Below are 17,558 nucleotides of genomic sequence, written 5' to 3'. Positions count from 1 at the left end.
AATATGGTAGGGGCCCCGAGTGGCTGAGTGGTCTAAAGCGCTCTCCATTATGGATCACTGCCATCTCACCTCAGTCTGTGTGGGTTTGATTCATGGATTCGGCTAATGTGGATATGTGAGAATGCTTGCCAGTAGATTCTCGTGGGTCGGTGGTTCTTTTCGGGGTTTTCCCAGGTTCTTCCTCCACCATTAATACTGGCCGCCATGTATAGCCTATTGTGTGCTGAAAAATGGCATTAAACCATACAACAACAACAACAACACAAATGGTACTAACAGCTGCCTTGCTAGGTGTTCAGCATTAACAGGTTAGTTTTAGGATTGGTCGGCCTGGTGTCAGGATAATGTGACTGGGTGGGACATCATGCTGCATGTCTGTGGCATGATGCCCCAGTGCTAGACATCACTGTAAACTGTCACACTGCAGACATCTAGTGATATGACTGAAAAATTGTTAAAGCTATGTTAAAATCCCACCCCACTCAAACTCTCCAGTGCGTGTTAAGTTTTGATGAATCCATTTCTTCGTCAAGCTGTACTGCAGAAACCAAAGTCTGTGGCCATGACTTCTGTACAAGATGCTGTTCAATGACAGAATCAAACTCACCTACTTAATTTAATGGTGCATGATAAATTTGGCTGAATGTCCAGAACTGAAGGTCAAGTTAAATCATAGCATGAAATCAGAAATCATAGCAGGAAATTGGGAAAGCAGTGACTTTAACTCCTCTAAATAATGTCATGGAACACTGGAGATAAAATCCATTCAAAATATCACTAATATTGCACACCAAATTTGCCTGAAATCCAACTATCCCTTGTAATGCTGTGGAAACCAAAGTGAGGAATACAGGTAATCAGGAGGCCACAACTCCTGTAAAGTTTTTGGAATACTGGAAACTGGAATCATTCATGAAATCATCAATCTAAAGCTGCACAAACAAAAAAATTTTGAAACTTGTGGAACATTAGCAAAGTTGTGCTTTGGAAACCAAGGTTGACAGGAAGAATGATCAGGGGAGATAACTCCTGTAAATGATGACTGATCACTAGTAATCCAGCTTATTCAAGGTCTTGTCAGTAAAATATGCCAAGTCAGACTGAAATCAATAAACCTTTGTAAAGTTATGTCACAGAAAATGAAGTCATGAGGATATTACCTATCGTGGGCATGTCATGGAAGGTTGGAATTCAAATTACTTTAAGGTCTCATCAAAATAACTACTAAGAATCCAACAATCCTTGGCCACATTAAAATGCTGATATGGAAGTTGGGACAATAGGAAATCATTGCCCATAACTCTGCTAAATGATGATGAGGAATGCTGGATATCAAATACTTACAAGATCTCCTGTCTATAAAAACTTGCATCATTATCAGTAGTGTCATCTTGCTGAAACCAAACTCTGGACTGACTGACACTTACATGGTTGTAAAATCATAGAAGGACAATGTAATTACTAAAGGGATCTGTCTAGATGGACCCTAATAATGCGTTTTTGATTGCATTCCAGTAATCTGTATACCCATGAGGCATCTTAAATGAAGTCTGATAGTTAATGTCATTGGAGACATGACAAGAAAAGTGGCATTGTTCAGTTGAAAGAGTTGGTAAGGTCTACAGACAAATCATGCAGACATGAAGACAGAACAAAGTCATTCAGAAAGAAGACAATGAATTTTCTTTGTTGACATTAATAAATGTATTAATCTACATTAAAAAAACAACAAGTATCATACATTAACACAATTGTCCAATATTTATTACAACTGAAAAATTCCCACTATAAAAGACATAAAATCAAATCCACGTTATTACAACACAACATTAATAATTAGGCAAACACAGCTGCTACACATGGTATACAAAATAATAAAAACAATAATACGATATTATACTTTGTAAGCAAACATTTCCTTCACTTAACCTTGAACTGTACAATATGGCTAAAAACAAGTTTCCAGTTCCACATATCACAGAGGCTTCCCTACAACTGTACATGCAATTTTAAATATTTTCTTTTCTTCTATCAGTTGTACATACAATTACCATATTTATTCTGTTGGAAAATAAACATCTCTTGAACAAATTTATCTTTCTTTAATGTTGAATAGGCTGTAAGAAGCTACTGGAAATCATGAAGCTTAAACTTTTAACAACTGAGACACCTTAGACTTCCATCGCAAGAAACTGTTAAAAAAAATTTATTCTAAGACAGTCTCGTTTTTTTTGTACATCTTCCAATAAGGCCAGTGATCTTGAATGGGTTATTTGCAATGAATGACACTTATAATATACTTTATAAATTGAATTTTAAAAATAAAATAATTTCAGTTGTTCCAAAAAGGATTAATAAGTGCCGAAGCCTTTGGATGTTTGGTAGTGGAAACTTATTTTCTCCTTAACTGCACTTAAAATATTCTGTCTCATCTTGTGCTTTACTGTCTTATATAAGGTTACTTTGTTCAAATGGTATCATTTATGTAAATATCTACAACTCTACAGTTAAATATCATGTATACTCTTTTAAGTTATTATGCTTATTTTGTTTTGCCTGGTTTTGTGCAACTGTCTTTGGCAACTTTGTACCCTTTAAAATTCAGTACATTCCAAAAGTGCTTCATCAGGTTTCACACCAATTTTGCCCTGTTGTTTGTCAATTTGGTTTATAATTCCACATTTGCAAATAGCCAAAATGTATGGACATGCAGAGTTGTTCATTCTGAATGGAAAACGGGAACTAAATATATGCTCAAAAAAAATATGTTTTTATTCAGACATACAATTTTTTTATATGTGATTATTTCTATCAGGGTTAGGCAGTAATAATGTTGTATTGAGCCCTATTTTTTTTCACATTTTCAACTACAACTACAAAATAAATGCTTTGCTACAAGTTCTTCAAACTAATTTTTTATTTGAATAAACTTAACCAATCAACATATATATATTTTTGTCACAATACAAAATACTTGTTCAGTGTTCCTGTATATTGGAACAAATTTCCAAACCTATACACGTACAAAATAGTCTTTTTTAACTAGTTGTGGATTTCCAATATCACAAATAAATAAATACATACTGCCTGCCACTAAAACGTATTGTTAATACCAGAAATAGCTAGGTTTGGTTTTTCACGTTTTACAGCACATCAATACATGTACTTTATCTGCCCTGTGACACGATAAAAAAACGATTTTTGACCTGCAGACTTCTTTACACAGTTCTGTTTGTAAGAATGTAATATAAAGCACATCTTGTAAAGAGAAAATTGAGAAACCTTTTCTAACGCTGCAATATATGCACATAGCATGAAGCCAGTAAAAACAGTCAACAATAGTGACTTGCATAGCTTCACACTTAATACTCATGAAATACTATCACCCCGAGACACTTTATACAGATAACTATCATAAATGCAATTAAAAGGTAAAGGCAATCAGAGATAAACAACCAGCATTCCACAAATTACTTGATTTAATACAAGCTACTGTAATGCCAGTCCTGATATGGGAGAGCCCATCAAGCTAATTTGCATAGGCAAAGGACAGGCTGTGGAACAATACAATTTGTTGAAAATTAGGTAAATCAGAGATGTTGAAGAAACAATAGCTATTACACATCATCAAATAATGCAATAAACTGAGAGCAGCAAAGTCTACATCAACAGGATAATGCAGCACTCCAGTCCAACAAACGGTGACAATTAGGAGTAAATCATGACTAAACCATACATGCTTAAAAGATGCTCATTGAATTCTGATGCTGTTTGAAGATGGATTTTAAAATAGAAACTTTGTGTTTTGTATGCTCAACTGCAACAGTTGTATGGGCATATAGTGTTACCCTGGTTAAAAAATTTTATGTTCAGATCATTTCATTCACTATGGTGAGGTATCCATCTTCCATGAGCACATTTCAAGTTTTCTTTAATGTCTGTGTGTGGGTGGTGGTGGTAATTTATGAAAATAATAAGGCAGGATCCAGGATTCAAACCCATACTCTTCTAGCTGCACATGTGACATGGTGACGATTATGCCAACACAGCTCACAAGCTATCCACACAGCATGTCTTCATTTAATTATCTCTCCTATACCTTACTAACTGTTGCTTTGTTCTATTGCCACCAAACCTATAAAGTTTGAATGATGCCTCAAAAAAGTGCCATTGTAACCTCTTTTTCTTGGTTTGCTCAACATTATTTAAATACAGCCTTTTTCTTTTGAAAAATGGGAGCATGCTACCAACATTTTACTGTCATGAAGAAATGTAAAGATTGAGCAATAGAAGTGCATTGGAATGTTCATTTCATGATTAATATACAGATACAAGTATATTCAAATAATATATACATGTAAATTCCACAGACCAAACTTAGATGTCTTTCTTTTTTTATAAGTGATTCAACTTGTGCAAAATCCAATTGGCAAGAATTATTTTGGAAACATGTGCATAAAATAACAAAATTTTCAAGAAGCAAATCCCCCCAAAATATATGTTTATCAAGGTAGTTAAAATTAATTCAAATCATTAAAATGGCATATCTGCCAGCAGTTCAACTGTTTGCTGGAAACTGATGTATCAGGATAAAATGCATTACAAACATGTCTATAAAGACCACCTGCCTTGACAGACCATGTTTTGTTGGCAGAGGGAGTGGTCTCACAACACAAATTCTATTATATTAACATAGAAATAACTATCCAAATAACAGATCTTGTAAAGACAAAATGTTAAATATGTGGACAAAATGAATATAATTAAAGGAAAAATGAAAAAGAGTTACAGATTATATCAAGATTACACATTTCAGTAAGTTCCTTGGTGATCCTTCTATGTTTGTTTCTAAAAGAGTTCAATCAGTTATTACATAGCTCATCTCTACAAAGCTTTTAGTAGCCTCCAGTAAATATTAACTATTGTACAGAAAATATATTCAGATTAAAGTGATCTTTACACTGAAATGTTGACCCTTTTTCTTATGATAGTTGCTTATTTTCTTTCAATATTCTCTTTGTATTTTAAATTTTATTCTTTTCTAAATTTTTAGTTTTCTCTTTTAATTGGTACTATATAACCAGTAATGTGCTGACATACACTTGAATCACATACATACAAAAATACATATGTACCAACCAACCAACCTACCTACATATATACTGCAACAGGGCATAAATTACATAAAACAATTAAAAAAAGAACACTCAGAACATAGATACTATAATGAGTTCCCAAAAACCAGTTTTATGTTATTTTGTATTATCTTTTTTAAAATCACCATTCTTAAAATCTGCTCCAGGATTTATTATTATTACCCTATAACACAGATTTATTGGGTGAAGGTCACAACCTGTGAAATAACTGTCAGTCTCAAGTACACGCTTAGTTCATGCTTCAGCAGTTACCTTAATTAGTCACTACAGATGAAGCCTCACATGAGAAATCAAACACAAAATGAAAACCAAGTCAGTAAAGCATAAAGTATGTGCCACAGTGACCTATTATGGATATGTAGGGGTAAAGCTCATCAGGACTCATCCCTTACCAAGTTTCATGATTCTTGATAGGATAGTATGTACACAATATGTACATGTTGTCATAAGCTACATGAAAAGATTAACCAAAGCCAGTAAAACATGAAATTCAAGTCTCAGTGACCTTTTATCTGTATGTGTTTTGACACTAGAGAGTTGTATACAGCCATCTAGTTTAATGATTCATTCATAAACAGTAAAAATGCCACATTTAACCAGTCAGTGAGGTGTGAAATATGGGATACTGACCAACTTTTGAGATGAGGGTGTAATACTCCTCAAGATGCATCTCTTACAAAGTTTAATTACAGGTGTAACAGTACTATACTGGAAGTAAAAAACATACAGTCATGAGATAAACACAAAAACTTTTAAAATTTAAGTCACAGTGACTGTTTGTTATAAAGATGCAGTACTAATAATGATTCATGCAATCTCATAGTTCAAAGATTCAAGCATAAGCAAATCTTGAGCAATAAACCAGAAACAAATTTTAAATAATGACAATTATGCAAGAAATATGGGTCACTGTGACCTACTTTTGTGAGTTATCATATTACTCATCAAGATGCATACCCTCACCATGTTTCATGATTCCATGTACATCATTATTTATACAGTGTGCAAAAATACCCCTGAGCTAACTGCATCATTAACCTAGAATGTACAACTAATGTACATGTACAAAATTAGCCCACTTTCCTGGAGGTAGGTGTTATGAAACTCACTCTAAACTGTTGCCTATGACCTAGAAAGATAGCATGGTGATGATACAGTGTGGCTGTACATATGTATATTCTTTTATCTGTGCAAATACCAATGCGAACACCAGGACCAGTACATGACTCTCTGCTAAAGATGACATTAAAATGAAGTTTTCTAGAGCTGATGCTTTTTCTAAATCTGCATGACACATCATTCTGGATGTGCATTTCTAAAAAAAGAAACAGCAAGAAAAAATTAAAAGCAGAGGAAATGAAACCATACCATTTTGTTTCAGATAATGCAAACATTTAATAATGCAGCTCAAATACGTTAATGTTGATCAATGTTACCTTCTACAGAAGCTAGTTTCTCAGTGTTACAAATATCACACAAAAAAGAATGCACTTCACATTTCAACTTTTAAACATTCATAAAATAAAACTGTACACAATGATATCTCCATGTGACATTTTTCCTGAACTTCTGATAAGAGGCATTTTGCTTTAAGTATGTGCATGCAAGCAAACAAAACAGATGTAACTCCGAAAAAATGTAACAGACATAGCTCAAGCATTTCTTAAAGTGCTGAAGGCATTTGCATTTAAGTACAAAAACTTTGTAACATAAAATAATAAACCCCAATACTGTACATGCTAAATTAGAAATAATCGTGGGAAACCTCAGGTATGAATGCATTTCTTGATGGTCTATACTAAAATATATAATGTTTGCTCTACAAAACCTACCCCATCTAATGAGTAAATGTATCACAATTATGAGTAAATTGAACATGGTTCATACTGCACATGAGAGTTGGGATTTTTAGACAATTTTCACAGACTTCCAAATGTTTTGAAAGAGTATTTGCTAATACTGAAATTTAACTTTCAGCATCTATTACTTTATCACTGCACAGAAATTAATGATACAAAAGTAAAATAAAAAAGACAACAAACTGGCATGCTATAACAGCAAAGGGAGGCTATATCATGTCATAATTATCCATGTTGTCTGTCGTTTGATCTGTCCAATCTTAATTCCATTTATTTATTTATTATTTGGGAACCTATGTAACAATTATGAATTTAAAATCTGATAGATTTTTATTCTGTGTTAAATATTTCTATTCCCTTAGAAAAATGCAAGTATTTTTCAAGGATAAAACTATGTTTTAAAAAAATTTAAGAGTCTTCATAGCAAGTCCTGAAATTCAGGGATTTTTCAAGGTTGTATGAACCATGTTTCACATAAAAATCAGACTCAAATGTAGCTAGTGTACGAAAACATTTGAAATATACAATAAAGACAACCATGGTTTTAATTAGAGGTTAAATAAAGCATAAAAAGTTATTTCATGTAATTTTCCTGACTTATAAATATATACCACAATTTTTGCTCCAAAGAATCTTTAAAAAACAAATTATATTCAAGAAAAATTATGGAGTACTCAGCAGTGTTCTACTCAACGAAAATAATTTTTAAACAAATAAAAAAGTGGTTTAAACTTTATAATGATTTTATTAAGATCTAAGAAGTTCAATTCACTGATCCATGTGTTCAGATTAGCTACAGTGGATAGAGGGAATGGTCAGTCAGAGATACCAATGTTAAATTCCGCTAGAGTTCTTTTTTCACTGTATTTATTTTCCAAAAAAAACTCGTTTTTAGAGAGAAAAATATAATCATATTTTGTTATCTTTCTTGTGTGATTTGGCCACATACCTGTACAACTCCTAGAACCAAAGTACTCATACAAACTCAAAATTACCAATGTATAAGGTCTTATATCTGGTTCATCATTACAAAATAAATTAAACACGTTTAGCATAGATCAGAATATAACTATATTAATAATATGAACTCTCTTGTGCTCCAATTAGTTTATTTTTTCCTTGATAACTATAAATATTTGAGCATGCACTCAATTTGAAGTGTTTTATAAATATCAGGCCAGAACATAAATTAAACAGACAAGACTACCACTGGTACTGTGTCCATTAGGTCTCATCGTCTGAAAATACAATATATACTTGCATGCAATATTTAACTTGTCCAATCTCCTTTATAAATAAAAAAAACCCAAAGGAAATAAATGGTGACATGGTGAATCATGGCATTTAGATAGAAGTGTTATAAAAATGCATTAAAAGGGACTGATCAAAGAATACACTCATCCTTGTATATGTAAGACATATAACCCATTAGAAATTCAGAAAATGTACAAGGCAGTCTGGGTTGCATGTTGTCTCCACACCCTAAGCATGCTATAAAATGTGTGACCTTGACCCGAGGATCAAATATCCGACCAAGTCTGCTGTAGAATGAACCATCTTTGCTTCATAATTAAAGTATGAATATGCTCTATCATGGGATTTAGGAAATACAAGCAAATGAAAAATCAAAACCTTAACAATATTTTGTATGACTGTCACCTTGACCCCAAAATCAAAAAGGTAGGTGAACATCTTACAGAATGAAGTCTTTTAGCTGAACAATTATTAATCATAAGTACAATGTGATCGTGATTTATGTGATCTCAATTTATGCGAATTCAAATTAACGTAAGATGTGGAAAATGCAAAAAAGATTGAGACAACTCTCTCATACATATAGATTTAGCTATGGTCGACAGGCAAACATTACCCACAATGCCCAGCTCTTACGCCCCACCATTCTGTTTATTGTGGCCTCAGTTCTGCATACATATGTACATGTACAAATTGTCTGTTACAATTTTGGAATGTTATTAGTGATGGCATCTAAAAGATGAGCAAGTGATAGTCTGACGAGACCAAGGAAGGCTATTTCTTTAGAGGTTAAACTTGAAGTAGTGAAAAGGTATGAAGCTGGTCAGAGTACCGCCATGATAAAGCATGCTTCGAACCTTAGTGAAAGCACATGTAGAACAATACATATACATGACAGTGCTGAAAAAAAAAGGCAAGTGTGAAGGCTGCAACCTCTCTTTCGAACCAGAAAAGTTGCTATATCAACCCCAACATAATGGACAGGCTGGAAGGATATTGGCAATGTGGCTTGATGAACACAACTGTTCAATGCAGCTTTCATTTTTTAATTACATGTGCAAATGTTATATTGATTGAAATTCATAATTTGATGTTTTCGTTTTATGTTTCCTATGTTTTAAGTTCTTTTCCCTATGCTTTTTATGAAAACTTTTATTATTTTTTATTTTAATCTACTTTACAGAAGCATCCCCTAACTGATCTCAATTTATGCAAATCTAAAATTATGCATGTGCTTCAAAAACGTAACCCTCACATAAATTGTGATCACACTGTATGAACAAAAGTCATCAAGATGTTTCGGAAATAAGGATTTTTTAAATACCAAAACCTTATTGCAAATTTTCTATTGTGAACTTGACCCCAAGGTCAAAGAGGCATGTAAGCATGCTGAATAATGATATGTCTTATATTCATGATTAGAATCTATCACAAACACTGCTGACATGATGACTGATGATGTTGGCCTGCATTCCCATTAATGTGGGCTCAATAATAATGACAGCAATTCAAAACAATAAGTAAAATGCAGAAGGAAAAAAACAAAAAGAACCTCAAGATTGCAGTCATCTTGAATTAGCTTCACTGAACTAAGTTGAGTTTTCATCTTTAAAAGTATTACATATGTGGCTTTGCACGACAGACAGCAGCAATGATACAAGTAATTTAGAGAGTTTACAATATTTACAAAGTTTCTGAAGTTATACACATAGGTATGTGCTTCTAAATTTTCTCATTAAATCTTCTTGTAAAGCTTGCCATACTACCTTCAAAAATAAAACTGATGAAATTCTCTGTGACAAATGTACATAATGAGAGGTGAACAGCATTGTTCCACAAATGATCTCCATGCTTTCAAATATATTGTTTAAACATTACTTCTGACAGGTTAGAATTTTTTAAAAATAAATCCCCCAATTGATTAATTGATTACTAGAAATAAATGAAGTAACAACAACTGAAAAGGCTGAAAACAAATATCTGCCTTGTGAAAAGTGATTCCTTAATTTGCTATGTGGATTTCTAATTGGTAAGAAAAGAATATTCAAGACAATTGACACTATCGAGGATTAATTTTCCTGATCCAGCGGGCCCCCAAGTTTCATATTTCTGTTCAGCTCATCTATGTCATCTTCCTGTGTCTTTTCATCGTTTGCCTGAAACAATAATATCAACAAGATTAATTTTATTAAATAATATTAAAATAGTAGAAAACTGTTCCTAATTAATAGTGAATAAAATATTTTTTATAAATCTAATGTATTTCCCCCATGAAACATCCACAAAATAATTATGATCTATCAGCAAAAACTTGAGATAGGACAGCCCAACCCTCCTACTGGAGACCATCTTACCCAATATCATATTTCTACATTTTTAACTTTTCTTTCCCTTGTGAGAAACCACCCCTCATATAAGACCAGCTTTTAACTTCAGTGACTCATTTTTATTACCAGAAATGTTTATTGTAAGATGCACCCATACGTTTTTCTTCAGAGGCAATCTGTGACAATGTATTGGAATTTAAAAATCTCATGCATAATTTTCTGTGCTATGTTGAATAAACCTTGGCATGTATGGCATAGCATCTCAATTGGTCTTAATTGGTCCATGGATCCAAAGAGAGACCAAATTTCATGATAGATGGATGAATTGTCAAGTGTATGTACGGATGCATGGGTTGAGTGACAAAGTGAATTCTACATGGTCTTAATCTGAAAATATGGAGTGACATCACTACACCTCCAGGCACTAAGAAAAGATGGTTAAGTTATTAAAACTGTCTTCTGTTAGAAAAGAGTAACTGAGAAATCATGTCCCCCTGGTTGCTGGATTATGTAAAGACACAGAGACCATGATATTTATATGACATATTCATGTGGTCCATCATTCTCAATCGAAATGCTACTTACGCTACACTTTGTTTCAATGGTAATATAAAAGTACCAAACGTGGAAAATTCCATCGAAAGGAACCTATAAGCAATTTGCTTGACATATATACCAAGTCTGGTTGGAATTCTTTGGGAGTTATCCTTCAGAAATTAAATGTTTATGGACAGAGAGAGATGGACACAGTAATATCTTTATCCCTGTCCATTACATACCAGAAAGAAAATAACATAGGTAATGATAACAGGACACAAGTAATTTACTGAAACCAAATTAAGATACAAGGTGACGTATACACATGTAGAAATCAGGCAATTGAGGGGGGATTTACATTCACAAAGAGAGTGGAATTTTTCTCACACCACTGATCAGTCTGAACAAATTTAATTTTAAAGATAATAATTTTGTGCATTACGTTAATTACCTTATACCCCTGCTTATAAGTCAAGTCCAAATGTAACAAGATATACCCTAATGTGCTTGCAGATCAGGGTCATGTTGTGTGGTGTAATGATTACTCCTGACAAAACTGCAAAGGAATTAGATCTGCCAGTGCATTATGTGATATTAGATCTGGGTCTGTGCAGTGGAGCATATATGGTATGTCAATATCCTAATATTACCATTCTAAATCTATCCTGTAGTCTGTTGACACTAAAAATCTTTCCCTGTGATGTATGCAGTCATATACATGTGATGTGTGGTTGTTTTAATATCATTTTCAAACAGTAATGCAAAAGTTACTCATTTAAATATAAAGTTGTTCAATTTAATGAACACAAAATTAAGCACAAACTGAAAGTCAGCCAGCATGACAAAATAAGCCTTACAATTACTATAATGTTTTGAATCTGAAAGTAGGCCAGGATAACAAAACAAACCTTACAATTACTGTTTTGAGTAGGCCAGCATAACAAAATAAGTCTTATAATTACTGTTCTGAGTAGACCAGCATGACAAAATAAGCCTTACAATTACTGTTTTGAGTAGACCAGCATGACAAAATAAGCCTTACAATTACTGTTTTGAGTAGACCAGCATGACAAAATAAGTCTTATAATTACTGTTTTGAGTAGGCCAGCATAACAAAATAAGCCTTACAATTACTGTTTTGAGTAGACCAGCATGACAAAATAAGTCTTACAATTACTGTTTTGAGTAGACCAGCATGACAAAATAAGCCTTACAATTACTGTTTTGAGCAGACCAGCTAGACAAAATAAGCCTTACAATTACTGTAATGTTTTGAATCTGAAAGTAGGCCAACATAACCCAAAAAAGCCTTACAATTACTGTTTTAAATCTGAAAGTAGGCCAACATAACCAAATAAGCCTTACAATTACTATTTTAAATCTGAAAGCAGGCAACATAAGAAAAAAGCCTTACAATTACTGTTTTAAATCTGAAAGCAGGCCAACATAACCCAAAAAAGCCTTACAATTACTGTTTTAAAACTGAAAGTAGGCCAACATAACCAAATAAGTCTTACAATTACTATTTTAAATCTGAAAGCAGGCCAATATAAGAAAAAAAGCCTTACAATTACTGTTTTAAATCTGAAAGTAGGCCAACATAACCAAATAAGCCTTACAATTACTATTTTTAATCTGAAAGTAGGCCAACATAACCAAATAAGTCTTACAATTACTATTTTAAATCTGAAAGTAGGCCAACATAACCCAAAAAAGCCTTATAATTACTGTTTTAAATCTGAATGTATGCCAACATAACCAAATAAGACTTACAATTACTATTTTAAATCTGAAAGCAGGCCAAAATAAGAAAAAAAGCCTTACAATTTCTGTTTTGAGTAGGCCAATATAACAAAATAAACTTTACAATTACTGTTTAAATCTGAAAGCAGGCCAACATAAGAAAAAAAGCCTTATAATTACTGGTTTGAATAGGCCAACATAACAAAATAAGCCTTACAATTACTGTTTAAAATCTGAAAGTAGGTCAGCATAATAAAATAAGCCTTACAATTACTGTTTCTAGTAGGCCAACATAACAAAATAAGCCTTATGAGTACTGTTTTGAGTAGGCCAGCATAACAAAATAAGCCTTACAATTACTGTTTTAAATCTGAAAGTAGGCCAACATAAGAAAAAAAGCCATCACTGTTTTGAGTAGGCCAACATAATAAAGTAAGCCTTACAATTACTGTTTTAAATCTGAAAGTAGGCCAACATAACAAAATAAGCCTTACAATTACTGTTTTGAGTAGGCCAGCATAACAAAATAAGTCTTACAACTACTGTTTTGAGTCGGCCAATTCAACAGAAAAAGCCTTAAAATTAGTTTTAAATCTGAAAGTAGACCAGCATAAAAATTACGCCTTACAACAGGGTCAAAAGCATATTTCTTTAACAAATTTCCAGGATTTTTTCAAGGTTCAAAATCATTTTTTTCAAGGTGCATTATTACATTAACTTTAAAGAATTCATAAATTAAACTGTATGTAAACACAAGTTACTACTTACTATTACTTCATACAAGGACCATTTCTTGCAATTTTCTTTTTTTTAAAAAGATGAAGTCAAGAGTATTATCATTGATGTCATTCCCATTAATACTAAACATCCTACGTCTGGGCAGTAGAATAATGTACAGCATCTGAACAATGTTCATTTGACTCTAATAACAGTAAACTATTTACAAAGTCCAAAATATTTTAGAAGGAATTTTTCAGTTCTTGTAGCTTGTCATCAAAATGTGTTTCAAGAGCGCCAAGTTCAATTATTTTGTCCTTAACACTTTTCCTCAAACTATTTGATGTCGAGATATGAGATAATTTCAATTTTCCTATGGGTCTCTGCTTTCAATGCATAGTTATCAGCAGCAGCTGCCATTGTCTCAGTGTCTTTTTCAGTGCCTGCCTTTCTTCTCTAACTATGCTATTTCCTCATCCATTGCTTTCTTTTCTGTCCTCTTCTCTCTCGCTCAAGGTTTTTCCTGTTCATCCATTCTATTTTACAACTTGAAGCTCTTTCTTTGCAGACATATCTCTTTCATCAAAAACAATTTCATGCTTAAGACTTCTTGTTTAGCTGTATTGGCCACAATTACATAATTTACAAGAGCTATAAGTCTGACTATACATCCCCGTTTGTTTGTACCCCCCTACCGATTTCAATAACGAAAACATTTAATGTGATAAAAAGTGCACAGAACTATGTCAACTGAATCACTGATTTATAATTTTTAACCTGACCCTGACCAGAATGGCACTAATACTAGCATCCCCTGCACCTTTCATGCTTAACGGACTTTCCTTACTAACACGGCACCATATTATGTACACTATGGGCTAGTTTATTTCCATCAGACAACATAATGACGTGGTTTATCCTATTCGGTAACTGTCGGATAATTCTGTAATTACCATAACATTGAGAGTTTGGAATTATATCCCACTGCACACATGAACATAGAAATTAAACCACTTGTTAAATCCATGTGAAAGGCAAATCTGTTATTGTTATTCTTTTCCTTTGCTTGATTCGACATTGTAAATACAGTAAAACCTGTCTTGAGAGACCAGTGCTATCAGAGACCACCTGTTTTATGAGACCAGACTCTCTATGCACAGATTTATTGATTATATAGTGTTACAACCTGTTATGAGAGATCACCTGTCTTGGGAGGCCATTATTTTTTGGCAAAAAGGGGTGGTCTTTCAAGACAGGTTCTACTGTATTGGAAGCAGACGACATATGTATGTAAATCTGTAGTCATGCACACACCCCTTTGCTGGAAATGGACTTGTCCAGGAACTGGAAATGGATCTCGAGCATGTCCATCTATTATACTGAAAGCTTCTGTTAAGCGTGAAACACGAAGACGATGATGGTGTTAGGGACACTCTACTCACAGCCAGGTTAGAATCTGTATATCAATGAATGAATTGATTAAGTTCCTTGCACTTTTTATCACATTAAAGGTTTCCATTATTGAAATCGGTGGGAAGGTTTTTACAAACAAATGAGGATGTATCGCCAGACATTTTTAGAGGTTTTTTTTCTCCAGCTGCATTTGAGCATAGAGCACTGTCTCTCACTGCATGCAAATCAATAGCCATCTGGAATAATTTGCATTTTGCAAATTTGTCAGTGAAAGATCTCATAATTCAAATTTGATATCTGAAGTTGGAATTGACAGCCAGCCATTTTGAAGCTTACAAATGATTAAAATTTAAACTGTGGCTACATCCGGAAGTTCAAAATGTACGACTGCACAGTGGCCAATAGTGGAAATTACCATTCCAAGACTTATATCATTTTTTTTCTCTCTCTTTTTATTTTTAAATCTGCAAAACAAAACTATCTGTTAATTCATTTAGGTTTCAATAAAATCAACCTTTTTAAGGTACCCAGACAAAATTTTGAATTTTCAAGGTGTTTTCAAAGCTTTGAAGAACAAATTCATTTTTCAAGGCTTTTCAAAGTTTTAAAGGTCCCATACAGACCCTGTTACAATCACTACAATTTCTGAATCTGACAGTAGGCCTGCATAACAAAATAAAAAGCCTTACAATTAATGTATTAAATCTGAAAGTAGGCCAGCATAACAAACTAAGCCTTACAATTACTACAATTTTTAAATCTAACAGTAGGTCAGAGTAACAAAATAAGCAGCCTAAAATACTAAAAGCATATTTTGTATTCATATAAGTTAACAAATGGAGAGAAGAAACTTGGGTATTCATAGGATACACCCAAAATTCTAAGATTAATGTGAAAATCTATTTGCAAACTTCTGCCGTCTGCACACTTGTAACATATTTGTAAAAAAATCACCATATTGTCTGATAACAGTCATACAGAGTACATGTACTTCTAATGGCCTTGGGTGTGTCATCACCATATTGTCTGATAACAGTCATACAGAGTACATGTACTTCTAATAGCCTTGAGTATGTCATCACCATACAGTCTGATAACAGTCATGCACAGTACATGTACTTCTAATAGCCTTGAGTATGTCATCACCATACAGTCTGATAACAGTCATGCACAGTACATGTACTTCTAATAGCCTTGAGTATGTCATCACCATACAAGTCTGATAACAGTCATACAGGGTACATGTACTTCTAATGGCCTTGGGTGTGTCATCACCATATTGTCTGATAAGTCATACAGAGTACATGTACTTCTAATAGCCTTGAGTATGTCATCACCATACAGTCTGATAACAATCATACAGAGTACATGTACTTCTAATGGCCTTGGGTGTGTCATCACCATACAAGTCTGATAACAATCATACAGAGTACATGTACTTCTAATGGCCTTGGGTGTGTCATCACCATACAAGTCTGATAACAATCATACAGAGTACATGTACTTCTAATGGCCTTGGGTGTGTCATCACCATACAAGTCTGATAACAATCATACAGAGTACATGTACTTCTAATGGCCTTGGGTGTGTCATCACCATATTGTCTGATAACAGTCATACAGGGTACATGTACTTTTAATAGCCTTGGGTGTGTCATCACCATATTGTCTGATAACAGTTGTACAGAGTACATGTACTTCTAATAGCCTTGGGTGTGTCATCATCATACAAGTCTGATAACAATCATACAGAGTACATGTACTTCTAATGACCTTGGGTGTGTCATCACCATACAGTCTGATAACAGTCATACAGAGTACATGTACTTCTAATAGCCTTGGGTATGTCATCATCATATTGTCTGATAACAGTCATACAGAGTACATGTACTTCTAATGGCCTTGGGTGTGTCATCAGCATACAAGTCTGATAACAGTCATACAGAGTTTTTTGTTGTTGTTGTTTATGTTGTGGGGTTTAACACCATTTTTCAGCACATGATAGGCTATGCACGGAGGCCAGTATTAATGGTGGAGGAAAAACACGGGAAAACCCCAGGAAGAACCACCAACCCACGAGAAGCTACTGGCAAGCTTTCTCACATACCCACACTGGCCGAATCCTAGACTCGAACCCATGCAGACAGAAGTGAGATGGCAGTGATCTGTAACGGAGAGCACTTTAGACCACTCGGCCACTCGGGAACCCATCATACAGAGTACATGTACTTCTAACAGCCATGGGTGTGTCATCAACATACAGTCTGATAACAGTCATACAGAGTATATGTACTTCTAATAGACTTAGGTGTGTCATCACCATACTGTCTGATAACAGTCATACATAAGAGTATATGTACTTCTAATAGCCTTGGGTATGTCATCACCATACTGTATTATAAGTCATACAGAGTACATATACTTCTAATAGCCTTGGATATGTCATCAACATATTGTCTGACAACAGTCATAGATAGTGCATGTACTTCCAAATGGCCTTGGGTATGTCATCACCATAATGTCTGATAAGAGTCATAGAGAGTACATGTACTT

At 33.8% G+C, this 17,558-nt stretch overlaps 1 protein-coding gene across 2 annotated transcripts in view; it reads right to left on the bottom strand.

The window, feature by feature from the left end:
• Nucleotides 1-1,742: 1,742 nt before the first annotated feature.
• Nucleotides 1,743-17,558, bottom strand: part of LOC149801603 (uncharacterized) — a 60,966-nt gene continuing 45,150 nt past the window's right edge. For both annotated transcript variants that reach the window (XM_089955860.1, XM_089955859.1), the window contains exon 8: nucleotides 1,743-10,425. In XM_089955860.1, coding sequence (XP_089811986.1) covers nucleotides 10,339-10,425 — 87 coding nt within the window. In that variant the 3' untranslated portion in view covers nucleotides 1,743-10,338. The remainder of the gene's footprint in view (nucleotides 10,426-17,558) is intronic.

This window comes from Sinohyriopsis cumingii, chromosome 4 (assembly GCF_028554795.1).
Source record: "Sinohyriopsis cumingii isolate HCF-2022 chromosome 4, ASM2855479v2, whole genome shotgun sequence".
In the NCBI taxonomy this organism is placed as follows: Eukaryota; Metazoa; Mollusca; class Bivalvia; order Unionida; family Unionidae; genus Sinohyriopsis; species Sinohyriopsis cumingii.
This window is presented reverse-complemented; position numbering and strand designations above follow the sequence as displayed.